This window comes from Sorex fumeus, unplaced genomic scaffold, assembly GCF_029834395.1.
Source record: "Sorex fumeus unplaced genomic scaffold, SorFum_2.1 ptg000010l, whole genome shotgun sequence".
NCBI classification, from domain to species: Eukaryota; Metazoa; Chordata; class Mammalia; order Eulipotyphla; family Soricidae; genus Sorex; species Sorex fumeus.
Window position 1 is genome coordinate 10538668 of NW_026606067.1, and position 15004 is coordinate 10553671.

At 46.8% G+C, this 15004-nt stretch overlaps 1 protein-coding gene across 2 annotated transcripts in view; it reads left to right on the forward strand.

Annotated features, from left to right (window-relative positions):
• Positions 1–2699: 2699 nt before the first annotated feature.
• Positions 2700–15004, forward strand: part of UCHL5 (ubiquitin C-terminal hydrolase L5) — a 33559-nt gene continuing 21254 nt past the window's right edge. For both annotated transcript variants that reach the window (XM_056110608.1, XM_056110609.1), the window contains exons 1-3: positions 2700–2914; positions 9410–9473; positions 11848–11953. In XM_056110608.1, the coding sequence (XP_055966583.1) occupies positions 2839–2914; positions 9410–9473; positions 11848–11953 (246 nt within the window). In that variant the 5' untranslated portion in view covers positions 2700–2838. The remainder of the gene's footprint in view (positions 2915–9409; positions 9474–11847; positions 11954–15004) is intronic.

The window sequence follows — 15004 nt, forward strand, 5'->3', positions numbered from 1 at the left end:
CTTGTGTGTTAATATTTTAATGGAAATTGGTTGCCTTCTACTTTACATCCCATCTAATGGCATCACACAATCTGTAACAACACTTCTTTCAGAAAAATCAGAACACTTTTTAAAATCTTTTTCTTTTAAATGAAGCAATAGTTTTATTTAAAGAAATTTACTCAGAGAAATGTGAGAGGGTAGAGAGATATACATGTTTGGAAGAGAGAGGAGGGAGGATAGAGAGGGAGTAAGAGAGGGGAGAGAATGAGAGAGGGAGGGAGAGAAAGACATGGAGGGGGAGAGAGTGAGAGAGAGTGAGAGGGAGGGACAGAGAGGGAGGGAAAGACATGGAGGGGGAGAGAGGGAGAGAGAGTGAGAGAAGAGTGAGAGGGAGGGAGAGAGGAAGATGGGGGAGAGCGAGATAGAGATAGAGAGATAGAGAGAGAGAGAAAGAGAAATCCACATACAGTATCTTCTACAATACTGAAACCCTGTTTCAGCCTCTTGTGCCCTTCTTGAAATGTTTGCCTCTCAGTAGCTGGCAGTCTCCTCACAGTCCCCAGTGAAAAATGCAACCTTGTATCTCAAGAGGTCAAGAAGTATGCAGCCTGTTCTTTCTTAAGTAAACTCAAAGCTGATTTACATCTGTGTGCAACACAGTGTAAAACAAACAATACCGGAAAAACGGGCTGAAAACTCAAGTAACTTTCAGACTGGTGAGAGACCAGGAGAGCTATCTAGTGTGATGCAATAAAAGTGATGAACTGTGGCAAACATGTGTCAGCCTGCAGTGCCCTGAAGCCCTGCCTCTGCCTGGCTGCCACGAGGATGGCCCTGGTGGTGCCAGATCTCCTTTTGCTCCAACATCGCTGAAATCTGGATTTCTGCCCCCAGCAAACATCCTGGGTGAAATGTTAGCATCACTGAAATCAATGCTGAACTCCTGGGCCTCACTTTTTCCATCTGAGTATACCAGACAGGGCGGTCAAGTTTCTATTTTTGTTTGAATCCAACACTTCAATACCAATTTTGGCTTCCACCCCTTAACACGGTGAGGCTTGTTTTCCTACAAAAGCCGCTCTGGCTGTGTGGTTCTGCACTCAGTCACTTAGGGTGGGGTTTTGGGGTTTTGGGCTTTGACTTCACCTGGTTCCGCGCACAATAAATACTCTCCAACCCCCAGGCTCAGAGCGCCTGCCTGAAAAAGTGGCAAAGAGGATCCAGTGTTTTATATTTACTCAAAGCGGTTTTCTTGGGATGCCCAGGGTCCTTCTCTGAACTCGGGGCTTTCCCAGGCAATGCAAAAGCATACTCTTAAAGGCTCTCATCTGCAATTCTGGTTCTGCAGAGCCTGTCCAAACGAGGGCAATTTTGTTATTTAGTCAAGAGCCTCTATTTTCTTTTTTTTGGGGTGGGGGGTAGGGGATTAGGAGTAAGGCAGGGGAGGTTTACCACATCATTTCACCTTACAACCACTGAAAAGGTGAAAGTCGAGTACACAGTATGGTCTTTTACCACCCTGCCTTTCCTTTCTATAGGGACAAAAGGGGATTAGGCAGGATGACGTTAGGAATATGGCTCGGAAGGGGGGAGGAGGAATTAGTGGTCTGGACTGTCACCAAGGTGGCCTTAGGCGGTGCCTAAATAGCCTGGATGACCGAACAACCCAGATGACCCGATCGAATACAACAATCTCAACATTCCACTTTTCATTTAAACATCCCATTTTACATTTAAACTCAACGTAAAATGCCCCCCCCTTTCATTTAAAAAAAAAAGGCATAAAAAGGCAAAACTTTCTGCCTTTCTCTGGACCCCTGCTTCAGGAGAACCCTCCCCATCATCTGGGAGCGCCCCTGCCTCCCTTTCCCTTCCCTTCCATCAAACGTCCAGCCGAGCGCGGGTCCGCTGCTGGAAGCCGAGAACCTGGGCGCCCGCGGCAGCATCCCCGGACCCCGGGGACTCTCTGCCGCTAGTTGTCCCGGTTCCTTGGACGTGTTCCCGCCAGGGAGTCGGTGGTGGCCCCCTCCCCCCATCCCCTCGGCGGGGAGGAAGAGCAGGAAGAGCAGGAGGAGCAGGAGCAGGAGGAGGAGGGCTGCAGGCCCTGTGGATGCCGGCCAGCGGGCAGCGGTCCGCGACGCGGCAGGGCCCAGGCTCCGGGGGGGCCGGGCCCCGGGCCAGCGGGGAGATCCCCGCGGTGATGCTGCTTTCGCAGCCCGGCCAGGCCCAGGCCAGCCCGGCCGGGTTCGAGAGATGGTTCGCTCGGCTCCCCGGCCGCGGGCAAGCGGAAGGGGCGGGGGGGGGGGGACCCCGCGCGTCTACAGGACCGCTCCCACCGCACAAAGGACCGCCCGCCCGCTCGCGCTGCGCCAGACCTGTAGCTCGGCGGCCGATGCCCCGGAACAGCCGTGCGCAACGCCGGGGAGGCGACGACGAAGCGGCGGGGGCGGCGGCGGCGGCGGCGGCGGCTGCTGCTGCGACTCCACCACCCGGGCCTGGCCTCCAGGTCGGGTTCCCAGGACCGCGCCCCGCCCCTTCGGCCCGAGCCCCGCCCCCGCGCCGGCCTCGCTAGGGGCCCGGATGTGGCGCCGCCCCGCCCCTCGCGGTCCCTCCCGAATGCGCTCCGGGTCGCGCGCGCGGCCCAGGAAGAGTTTCGCCGTCTCCCGGGCGGCTAGAGCGTCCGCCCGTGCTCTGTCGCGCTGCAGGTGACGGCGCCCGGAGGCTGTCGGGAAGTAGGCGGGGTGACGTGGGCTTGACGAGCTCCGCGGCGGGTTTGCTCAGCTCGGTGGCCGGCGGCAGCTGCTGCGGGGGGCGGCCGCGGCGCCGGGGGCTGCGGGGCGCTTTGTGGCCGGGGCCATGTCGGGCAATGCTGGGGAGTGGTGCCTCATGGAAAGCGACCCCGGGGTCTTCACCGAGCTCATTAAAGGATTCGGTGAGCGCCCAGGGTCCCCGTCCTGCGCCGGGGGTCACGGGAGGAGGCCGGGGCTGGCCGAGCAGGGGGTCGCGGCAGCGCCCCCATCCGTCGCGCGCCTCGCGACCGTGGAAGGGAGGCGGCTCCGGGCATCTGGAGCCGGGGAGGGGGCCGCGTCGCGTCCCGCCCCTCCGCAGCCCGGGCGGGCACGTTCCGCTTCCAGCACGAGGGCAGGGGTCCTGTCCGCACCCCAGGGCGCGGCGCCTCGGCCTGGCGTCTCTCCCCCCGCCCCCGGCTCCCCGCCGTCCCCTTTCCCACCGCCACTTGGACGCCGAGGCCGGGGAGCCCCAGTGCGGGCGCGCCTGCTGCAGGGTGCGGTGACTTCGGGTCCGGGGACCCGCGATGCTGGCGGTGCGGTGCAGGACCCAGGCCGCTGGGGCCGCTGTGCGGGGCTGCCCCGCGCGCACCTGCGGGAGACCCCCCGGGCGCCCCTGCCCGGCTCGCGGCACGGCGCCGGGGGCGCGTGTCCCGAAGAGCGCGGGGGCCACATGCGCGCCTGGTGCTCGCGCGCCCTCCGGCCGGCCGGCCGCCGCATTCATTTGCTGTTTTCCCCCCTCACTTAGCCACGTCTTTGACTTTGGATCTCTTCCGAGCCCGTGTATTTTGTTTTTCTAGCCAGGTGTGACGTTTCCTAAAGTATTAACGAGCTCTGGCTGTGGTGCGGTAACTGGCGCTCGGGCTCAGTGGATGGGCGCAGTCGCTCCCGTCTTCCCGTGGCCCACTGTCGGGAGTAGCGTGGCGCAAGCAGCCACGCCTGTACCTTTGGCACGTTTTGGTCGGAAGCTGGGGTTTTTTTTTTTTTTTTTGATGCGAATAAACCACATTTTCTAAGGAACCGACAGGCGACAGAGCACAGTATGGTCTGTACGATTGCAGATACGGGCAAGGGAACGATTGCAGTTCGGAAGAGCCTGGGCAAAGTGTGTATAATAAGTAATGGGAAAGCGCCCTGACGGGCCTGGGACAAGGCTTCGCGGGTTGGAGCGCCCCCTTTTCAAGTTGGGTGCCCGGGTTCATTTCCCCAGTGACCGTATTGGACCTGAGTTCCAAGTTGAGAGCGAGTAGCCCCGAACACCGCTGATACTGGCGCCCAAATTGAAAAATACTTTTAAAAAATTACTTAGAGAACAAGGGGGAAAGTGACTAAAACAATGTAATACATTGGTATTTTGATAAACAGATTAGATTGTTACTTTGTATAGTTTGGGTGGTTACGTTGTCACTGTCACAGTCCTCCCGTTGTTCCTCGATTCGTTAGGTAGTCACTGGTTAAAAAAGTTAAAGGTGTCTGGGTGTTGACATGACACGTCCATAATTTCAAAAGTTTTTGTTTCGTCATTGTACAGACTGGATGGGAAAGGAATGGGGGCAATTAAAAGTCATAAAATGAAGGCTGAGGTGATTGGCTTCATCTTTTAAGAATAATGGGTTGGAGAGGAGAGGAGTAAAGAAATAATTTTGCTATGTTTAAAACCGCAGAACCGTTGACTGAATGTAGAAGCTCCATGCTTTCAACTTGCCTGCCAGGTGGTGTGCAAGAGAAGGGCAGGCGTGATGAGCAAGCAAATGGGAGTGGGAGATGGCTGCAGCCTTTCACGAAACTTTCACCTTCCAAACCTCAACTATTACGATATATAAATTTAAGAACTATAGATTACACCAGCCGAATTTAAAGTGTTTCCATTTCATTTGGGCAGAAAAGTTGGCTTTCAAAATGATTAAAAGTTATTCTTGAGAGTGATGTATGAATGCACCGTTTGCACCACCCTCCTGTGAAGAAGCAACAGCTGTTAGTGGATTAGCTCCAGTAGCAGAACTTTGTGAATAGATAAATGGTGGCAGTTGTCTGTTAGCATCCTTCAAAGAGACAGTTTAATCATGTCATCTTTCTTTCTTTCTTTCTTTCTTTCTTTCTTTCTTTCTTTCTTTCTTTCTACATCCACTGTGTGAGTTAAAAAGCCCTTGGAAGATCATTCTTTTAAAAAATGAAAAATTTTTGCAGCTAGGGCGATAGTACATTTAAGGCTCTTGCCTTGCATGACCCCAAACATCCCCAGGATGGCCTCTGGTCCTGGAAACACCAGAAGTAACCACTAAGTGTGGTCCAAGCCATCCCTCCCCTACCACCAAACTGAAATATCTTATTGACGTATGTATGCTGTTGTAAATTTTTTCTGAAAGTGGAAACCACCAATGCAGCAAAAATAGAAATTTTCATGAAATGTAACACCTTGGTAAAGCAGAGTTTTTATTAAATTAAGAATCTGATGGAGAGCTGGAGAGATCACTACCCTTTGCATGGAAGAAGTCTGGGTTCCACTCTCAAAGCTGAGTTATCTCCTGAGCACCACCACAAGTTACTCACACACGGATCTGGGGGTAGCCTTTGAGCACCTTTGGGTATTGTCTCCCAAACAATAACAACAAAAAAATAGATGGAGTTGACCTACATACTTTTTTTGTTATTTTGGTAAATATTTACTACATAAAGCACCAAAACAAATTGTGATAGTCTGATAATAAAATTGAAGCTATTGGGCCAGAGAGATAATTCTGGGGTTAAGACACTTTCTTTGCTTGATGCCAACCTAAGCAGTGAATCCTGAGCACCTGGAGGTGTGGCCCTCCATCCCCCTCACCCCCAAATTAAAGCTGTAAACTTATGTTTTCTATCAAGATGGAGTAATTAATGGGAACTAGATTTAATTTTCCTGTAACAGTGTACCCGGCTTCCTCTTTCAAAGAGATAGGAAAAAGGAGGGCAAGTGAAATAAAAGCAATGTTAATAGAGGAAAGGAAATGATAAAAAAATCAGAATCAAATTACTGAGAGGGAAAAGAGAATAATGAAATCAAACCATTGAGTTTTGGTTTCCCCAAAAATCAGTAAAATGGACAAACCTCTAGTCAACCTGATGAGAGAAAAAGAGATGACAACATATCACTAGTATCAGGAATAGACTATTGCTATAAACTCTACAAATGTTAAAAGGATCATGATCACAATCATCCTGTTATTCGTCAATTTCCTCGAGCAGGCACCAGTAAAGTCTCCTTCGCCCTAGCCCTGAGATTTTTAAAAGTTCATATTCAAGGCTCTTTCAGGGTTAGGAGAATGAGACCCATCATTGTTACTGGTATTTGGCATATTGGGTACACCACGGGGAGTTTGCCAGACTCTGCCGTGTGGGCAGGTTACATTCGGTAGACTGCCAGGTTGTCCAAAGTAAGAATGAGAAAATAAGATGTCGCTTCTGGGAGTTGGGTTTTATAGTCTCTGTTAAAAGGATAATGAATGAAGGAATATTCTAAACAACTTAATTTTCGTATGTACCCCTTTCCTGTAATGACAGAACCAAAGACATTATAGGAAAGGAAAGTTACAGACCTATAGCCATCATCAGCATAGATTTAAAAACAACAAAATTTTAGCAAATCCATTAATGTACTACAAGGACACAGCATCATGACTGAGTGGGGTTTAGTGTAGGAATTAAAGGACTGATTTAATATTCAAGAATCAATGTAATTAACCATATAACACTAAGCAAATAGTTGCATTAAAGATATTAAGATATTGAAAGTATTTGATAAAAGCCAACACATGGTAAGAACTGTAAAATGTTAGACTTTACCCTACTCGCCAGCCAGCACGTTAGCCTAACCCTGTGTTTCAGCTTCTGACAGACAGCTTGGTATTACTCATGGTAGGATAAGCATGAAGATACATGTTCACACTCGGTTTCCGGAAGGCCATGCCCAGGGGAGTGGCTGTGCAGGAAGGTGGGTGCTACACAGTTTGTGTGAGTCTGAGGGAGCTCTGAGCCCAGGAAATCCCAGTCTTACGAAAGGGCTGCTGAGAACCTGCTCATCTTCCACTCTGGGGAGACCATTTTTTTTTTTAAATCTAAATAAGTGTTTCCTCTGCCCCAGAGGGAAACTACCTCTTTATATTCTGTGTATCCTTAAAAAGTGAGACCAGAGCAGATCTGGCCCATCCTCTCAGAAGACAAGCAGATATAGGAGAAATTCACAGGACACTGTCTCCCAGCAAAACCCACTCTCTCTTTCTACGCTGGCAATTACTTGGGTTAATCTGATCTGACAGCAAGACTGGGGTGAGACCTATTCAATATCTTAACATTGATCGTGCAGTGGGTAGAGCGCTTTTCTTATACATAGCTTACCCGGGTTAGATAAATCCCCTGCACCTCATTTGGTTCCCTGAGCCTCCTGAATGATTTCTGAGTACAAAGTCAAGAGTAAGCCTGAGTACCACCCTGTGTGTGAACTTGATGTTTTCATAAAAGTAGCTTCACACTTACTACATTTTCCCCACCAACTTAATGTATGTAAATGCCCTGCAGCTTGTTCTAGTTCTTCTCTACTATGAACAGTATGATAACTTCTTGTATATATTTATATATATATGTATATATATATAAAAAATATCATGGGCCCTAAGTAGATATTTGTTGGACAGCATAAATTGAGGGATGCTATGATATGAATGACCATACTCACATATAGTTGACTTAACCTTTGACTTTGTATCTGTTCCAAAGACTACTATAACTCTCACTTGAAAATAGTTTGAAGTCTTAGAAGATAGCCAGACTTTATCTTTATCTAAATAAAACCACATGAGGGATTTATTTATTTATTTATATCGAATCACTGTGAGCTACAGTTATAAAACTTTCATGTTTGAGTTTCAGTCATGCAATGATTGAACACTCATCCCTCCACCAGTGCACATTCTCCACCACCAATGTTCCCAGTATCCCTTGCACCCCTCCTTTCCCACCCCTCCTCCTGCCTCTATGGCAGATAATTTTCCTCTTTCTCTCTACTTATGGACATTATGGTTTGCAGTACGGATAATGAGAGGTCATCATCTTTGGTCCTTTATCTACTTTCAGCACACATCTCCCATCCCGAGTTATCCCTCCAGTCATCATTGACTTAGTGATCCCTTCTCTATCCCAGCTGCCTTCTCCCCCAGCTCATGAGGCAGGCTTCCAACTTTGAAGCAATTCTCCTGGCCCTTTTCTCTACTGTCTTTGGGTGGTAGTCTCGTATTATGATATTTTTTATTTCACAAATGAGTGCAGTCATTCTGTGTCTGTATATGAGGGTTTTAATTTGGTCTCTGACATATACAGGCTGTAGTGAATTTAAGCAATCTACTTAGTATCTCAAAATCCTCTTTTGTAAAATGTTGGCCTTATAGGGAGTAGAGAGAAGGCTTCTAAGGCACTTTTTACATAAAACACGTCTATATTAATTAGCTGGTTTTTGTGCTTTGCTGATAAAACTAACATTCAGTGAATGCTTAGGTTTGAGAAGCTCTGTATTAACGTCTTCTGCATGGTCTCATTTGTTCCTCACACCAAGCTCCCTTAGTGCAAGGAACAGAGAGGTTAAATGGACAAGGAGATTGGGAATGGAATAGCCTGCCATTCAGGCCTGCCCAGGCAGTTTGGAGCCTAACATGTCAAGCAGGTCACCATTACTCTTTTTTGGTGGAGAGGGGAGTCTGGGGGTCCGGCGTTGCTCAGGGCTGGTTCCTGGCTCTGTGTTTAGGGATCATTCCTGGCAGGGCTCGGGACCCTATGAAATGCCAGGGATTGAACCTAACCTGCTAATGCAAGGCAAATATCCACCCTGCTGTAATATCGCTGGGCTCCAAGGTCACCATTACTTTTGTGTGCATTACTAGAGTCAGGTTGTCACCATTGTTACCATTAATTGTTTTGTTTAACATCTCTGTCCTCCTACCACTAAATGTCAACCCCTCTCTCAACTCCAGGGGGCAACAGTGGCAATAAGAATGTCTTCAGCTGCTGAGAAATGCTCCTTTTCGGAGCAGAGTCTCCCTGGGGAAGAAGACTTTGGGGAGGAGAGTTGAAGAGGGTTGAAAATACAGAATTGGAATTTAGGAAAAGGCCACAGACAGCACCGTGAAAATGTTTAATTTGGGCTTTTTAAGGGCTGAAGAAAAGAATGAGGGTCACGGGCAGAGAGGGGGAGATAGCAGGTGGGTAAAGAGTAGGTGAAGAAAGAGTAGGACCGAGAAGGAGCACTCGTAGGGTGGTGTCTGCGAGGCTTTACAGCTGAAAATGTGGTCGCTATGGAATGATGAGGAAGGTGGAAAGGCAGTAATAGAATTTGGCGGTCTGCTTTGCTAGGTGCTTGGTTTTTGTTTTTTTTTTTCTCTCCCCTCTTGGTTACGTCTGGTAGTGCTCAGGGTTCACTCCTGGCACTGTGCTCGGTCTGGGCTATGCAAGGGAGGCGCCTGCCCACTGTATTGTCTCTCTGGCCCTGAAGTTTGCCAGTTTTACCTCTTAATTTGTCATAAATTAGTGCCCCAAATGTGCATTTCTTTTAGGTGATTATTTAATGTGGAAGGAAAAACAGTTCTATCAATTTCTGAAGAATTAATATTTCTTTTCAGGCTGCCGTGGAGCCCAAGTAGAAGAAATCTGGAGTTTAGAGCCTGAGAATTTTGAAAAACTAAAGTAAGTATAATTTTAGGGGTATGAAAATAATATCTACAGTTGAGCAAACTTGTGTGTGTCTATTTTCCTTGGATTGCTCTAAGACCGAATACATTGTCTCCAAGAAGTGTTTGCCACTCCTGTGAGCTAGTATACTTATTCCAAGTCTAGCCCAGAACCTGAGATTCACAGATAGGTCACTTTCAAGGAATCTAAAACTGTCTGCTAATTCTCTCTCCCCAAAGTATTCCTTGAGGGAGCTGGGCTCGAGGCCAAAGTGTGAGGGAGGTTGCTCCGTAGAGAGTGCTGGTTCTTTCATGCTTGATCCCCAAGACCTTGCACGTGAGATGCTGGAAGACTCCAGGTCATCTGTGCTACAGGGCCTCATCTGGCTGCAGGCCTCATTTGGTTGCAGGGTCCCCTTCACGGCAGGGGCACCAAGCCCTGACCTCTACCCAAGTGCCCAGGTTTGTCATCTGTTCTCAGAGAAGGATGATGCAAAAACAGTTTCTCAAAGAATTACGGGAGGGAAGAGGGATCAAGGGTTTCTCCCAAGAGTGGAGAGAGGCCTGTAAAGTTAGGACAGGGATTACGTGCCCCAGAGCCTGAGGGATAGCACTGGAGGCAAAGGCCCTTGCCTTCATCCTCACCACTGCTTAGACCCCTGAGCACTGCCAGGAGTGATCCTCGAGCACTGCTAGGTGTGGCCCCAAAACAAACAAACAAGTTATCTAGGTCATGTGGAGTGCATAAAGAAGAAAGAAGAGTGTACCCCAAGCGTGATGCGGTGACCCCATGTTCCAGCCTGCCAGTCATCACTCCAGCCTCTCTATGTTGGTTCTCAGTGGGCCCTGTCTTATGGTTTTATTTTTGTTTTTTTTTCTCTTTTGTGTGTGTGTGTGTGTGTGTGTGTGTGTGGTTTAAAGTTTGAACTGGTGTCCTCACTGTAGACTTGGGGGCTGACAACAGGAACTCCTTTTTACATCATATCTTGGTTTTATGACTCTCTGAAATTCATCTGAGCACCCCCCCAATTAATTGCCTGCTTCATGTGTATAGATTTATTTTGCAGTATTCTCTTATAGATCAATATTATTAGAACATGGAAACATGAATGAGGTCAGTGTATATGATTAACATATCCATATAATTATGCACATTTATGTTACTTCAGAACTTGTCTACCCATGATCACATGGTTGCTTAGAGAGATGGCAGTTCAAGTTCTAAAAGTAGCTATCTGGAAGTACTGCCCCCTTTCCCATTCTTCACCCTTAATCACTTGTGTCTGTTCTGCCCTTCAGTTTCTTTACCCCTAAGCACTGACCGTTCATTTTCAAGTGAAGGACTAGAGGAGTGTTCTTTAGTTGGTAGAGCTTTTGGATTCTGGGATTTGGATAGGAATAGGCTTTAAAAGGGAAAATGGGGACTACAGGGTTTGGGTGGTGGTTTCGAATATTTAGTAGTAAGATGGGCTGGAGTGATAGCACAGCGGGTAGGGCGTTCGCCTTACAAGCGGCCAACATGGCCGACCCGAGTTCGATTCCTCCGTCCCTCTCGGAGAGCCCGGCAAGCTACCGAGAGTATTCGATATGCCAGACACAGTAACAACAAAGTCTCCAATGGAGACGTTACTGGGTCCGCTCGAGCAAATCGACGATCAACGGGAGGGCCTTTCTTACCTTACCTAGTAGTAAGAAGGTAGTTTCCTTCCTGCTTTTCCCACAGAAAGTGCAACCACTAGATGGAGTAAGAGGTCAGTTTCTAAAAGTGTGAGCAGGGAAATTTAATAAAAGATCTCATTAAACGGTTTACAAAGATTGTGTGTGTGTGTGTGTGTGTGTATTTGTGTTTTAAAAGACAAGAAAGAAAGAAAAAAAAGACTAGAAAGAAACCAAAAGTGGTGATTTAGTATGACACAGATGCATGTTCCTTTGGAAAGTAGATGACATCATTCACTTCTATTGTTCATGAATTCAGTAATTATATGAAGGTGCTTTTATAGTTCATAATAATATACACTACCAGCCATTTATCACTAAACACCGATGTGAACTTTATATATATTGGAATTCAATCCAGGGCTAATTCCTTTTTATGGTTTTGAAGCATCCTCTTTTCTATTTGTAAATGACTGATAAAAGGTAGAAATGAATAATCTACAGCTTGGAAACTAAGCCACTTATTTATTTAACTGAAGTAATTTTAAATTTTATTAACTTTCTCTTTGCCAGTGTCCTAGTGGCTTAATACCAATAGAAATACTGTTTAAATTTCCCAAGTTTAATTTTATTTGCATTGTATTTGTAAAGTCGCTGGTTAAGAATTGATATACGTACAGTATGTGAAAAGTGAAGTGAGGCTCTGTGGCACTGACTTGTATTTTATTTTGTAGGCCAGTTCATGGATTGATTTTTCTTTTCAAGTGGCAGCCGGGAGAGGAACCAGCAGGCTCTGTGGTTCAGGACTCCAGACTTGACACGATATTTTTTGCCAAGCAGGTATGGTCCTTGGGTGCCCCGAATCTTGAGAGTGATTCCTTTTAACAATGAATTCTTTTCTGCTTTGTGTCTTTGTAGTAAAACCTCAAATACCACCACCTGCTTTGTGTTCTTCATTTTTTTTTCTTTCAGGTTTTCAGTGCAGTGATTTATAGTACACTACTGTTAGTGCAAAGGTTTCATGCATAGGGTGTTCCAGCCCCACACCTGCACCAAGAATGACCTCTTCCGTTCACCATTTTCCCAGGGGTCCTCCCGAACTCCACCCCCATTTATAGTCCTTAAAACTATTGAGTTCCCCAAAGATCTTTTCCCATTTGAATTGTATCTATCAGCATTTGTTATATTAGACAGTAAACTGAGCCATCTAAAAATATTTACAATAGATTTAAAAACTAACTATAAATCTGGGGACAGAGTGATAATACCATGGATAGGACGTTTGCCTTGCATATGACCGACTCAGGTTTGATCCCTGCTATCCCTTATGATCCCTGAGCACCACCAGGAATGATTCCTGAGTGCAGAGCCAAGGCTAACCCCTGATCATGACCAGTTGTGCCCGCCCACAGGACATTTTGGTGGGGATAGGGTGTTAGGGACGAAACCCAGGGACTCGTACATGTGAAGCTGGGGTTTCATCCTTGGCACTAGAAAAAGGAAATAAAAGTAATTAAAAAAAATGAATACCTTTGAGGGGCTGGAGAGATAGCACAGCGGGTAGGGCGTTTGCTTCGCATGCAGCCAAGCCGGGTTCAATTCCCAGCATCCCATATGGTCCCCTGAGCACCAACAGGAGTGATTCCTGAGTGCAGAGCCAGGAGTAATCCCTGTGCATAGCCAGGTGTGACCCAAAAAGCACTTCACTTAATCACTTAACTTCCCATTAGTCATCGATTTGCTCGAGCGGGCGCCAGTAACGTCTCCATTTGTCCCTGTTGCGTGCTAGTGTAGCCCAATGACATCTGTTCGCTCTGGGAACATGAAGAGCCTCAAACCGATCCTTCATGATCTTGACAAAGAAGTCTGACCATCTGGTAGGTGGGCGGCCACGCGGTCTGGATCCCGTGGAATCCAGTCAGTAACAGCTCTAGTCCAGCAGTCGTCTTTAAATCTCATTACGTGACCAGCCCATCTGATTTTTGACAACTTGATAAACGAGACAGCATCCCTGATTCATGATCGTCGACGGAGATCGAAACTCCGGATTCGTTCTCTCATTTGAGTGAAACATGATACTCCAAGCATAGCTCTTTCAATTCCTCTTTGGGAGACCCAAATAGCATTCTCATCCTGTTTGCATAGGGCCCAGGTCTCTGAGGCGTATGTTAATGCAGGAAGAACAGTGAAATCAAAGAGATGTGCCCAGAGCTAAAGGGTCTTCGTCCTCTTAGCTATTTCTTCGACGTTCTTGAAGGCGTTCCAAGCTGCTCTCTTCCTCCTGCACAGCTCAGGTGCCAGGTCATTTGTCATGTTGACTTCTCGACCTAGGTACACATAGCTGTTGCATTCAGAGATAGGCGTTCCGTTGAGAGCGAATGGCGCATCAGGAACAAGGCTGTTTCTCATAAACATTGTCTTTGTAAGATTCAGCTGTAGTCCTACCTTTCCACACTCACGGTCAAAGTCGGCCAGCATTTGTGCCGCTTGGCTGATGTTTGGTGTTATTAAAACAATGTCATCAGCAAAGCGGAGGTGGTGTAATTGCCGACCATCTATCTTCACTCCCATTTCTTCCCATTCCAGTCGTCGCATGATGTTCTCGAGGGTGGCACTGAAGAGTTTTGGTGAAATGGTATCACCCTGCCGAACCCCTCTCTTGACATCAACGATCACTTCTTTGTAGAATGATGAGATCTTGGTAGTGAATCCGCAATACAGCTCACGAAGGATCTTGATGTATTGGACTTGAATGCCCTGATTGGCTAGGGCTTCAATGACCGCTTCCATCTCAACAGAATCAAATGCCTTCTTTAAATCAATGAACGTTAAACGTGACCCAAAAAGCAAAAAAAAAAAAAAAAGAATACCTTTGAAACCCCACCTCAAGTAGCCACGTTCAGAAGTCTGGCTCAGGCCCTGCTCTTCATACCATGCTCTCCCTTGAACATGAATCTCAGTTGCTTGCCTCTGTTTGTCTCTACTTCCTGTGTTCTCTCTTGAACATGTTTCCTCTTTTTCTCCTCTCACATCTTTTTCTTTCCCCTCACATCTTTCTAAATAAATTTCAATAAGAACTATCTTTCTTTACACACACACACACACACACACACACACACACACACACACACATTTGGTTCAAGGGACTGGAGCAATTATACAGCCAGTAGGGCACTTGCCTTGCATTCCGCTGACCAGGATTTGACCTCTGGTACCCCACATGGTCCCTGAGTCCTACCAGGAGTGATCCCTGAGCACAGAGTTCTGGGTGTTGGCCTAAAATCCAAACCTTTTCATATGTGGCTCAAAATCAAAAAAAGGGGGGAAATTTTGTCTCATCCATGATTATCATCCACCAGTTATTTAGCACCTGCATTGTGTTAAGCATTGTTTTGAGTACTAAGGACATAAAGGTGAGAGAAAAAGAAAAATTTCATGTTTCTCCTTATTAATAAGACATGCAATGATCACAACACCAAAAGTAGCCAACATTTACTGTTCTTTTCGTGTGCTTTAGATACTAAATAAGCTATATTAGCATAATTAACTCTTGTAGCAACTCTGAGGTTATCTGTCTTCATTTCACAGATGAAGAAGTTGAGACCTGGAAAATTTGACTTATTTTTTAAAATAAGTCCCAAATCAACTTATTGACTGGGTTCACACAGCTAACAAGTGTTGGATTTAAACTGGCTTAAAATCCAGTTTTGTAATTCTACCTGTGACATTCTTTATGTACTAGCGTTCATTATTTTTGTTGCTATTTTTCCCCCTTTTTGGGGGGCCCACAGTTGGTAAGCACACTCAAACTGACTCCTGATTCTGTGCTCAGGAATCACAGAGTGATCTTGGTGGTTCTCAGGGAACCATAAGTCGGTCACGCCTGGGATC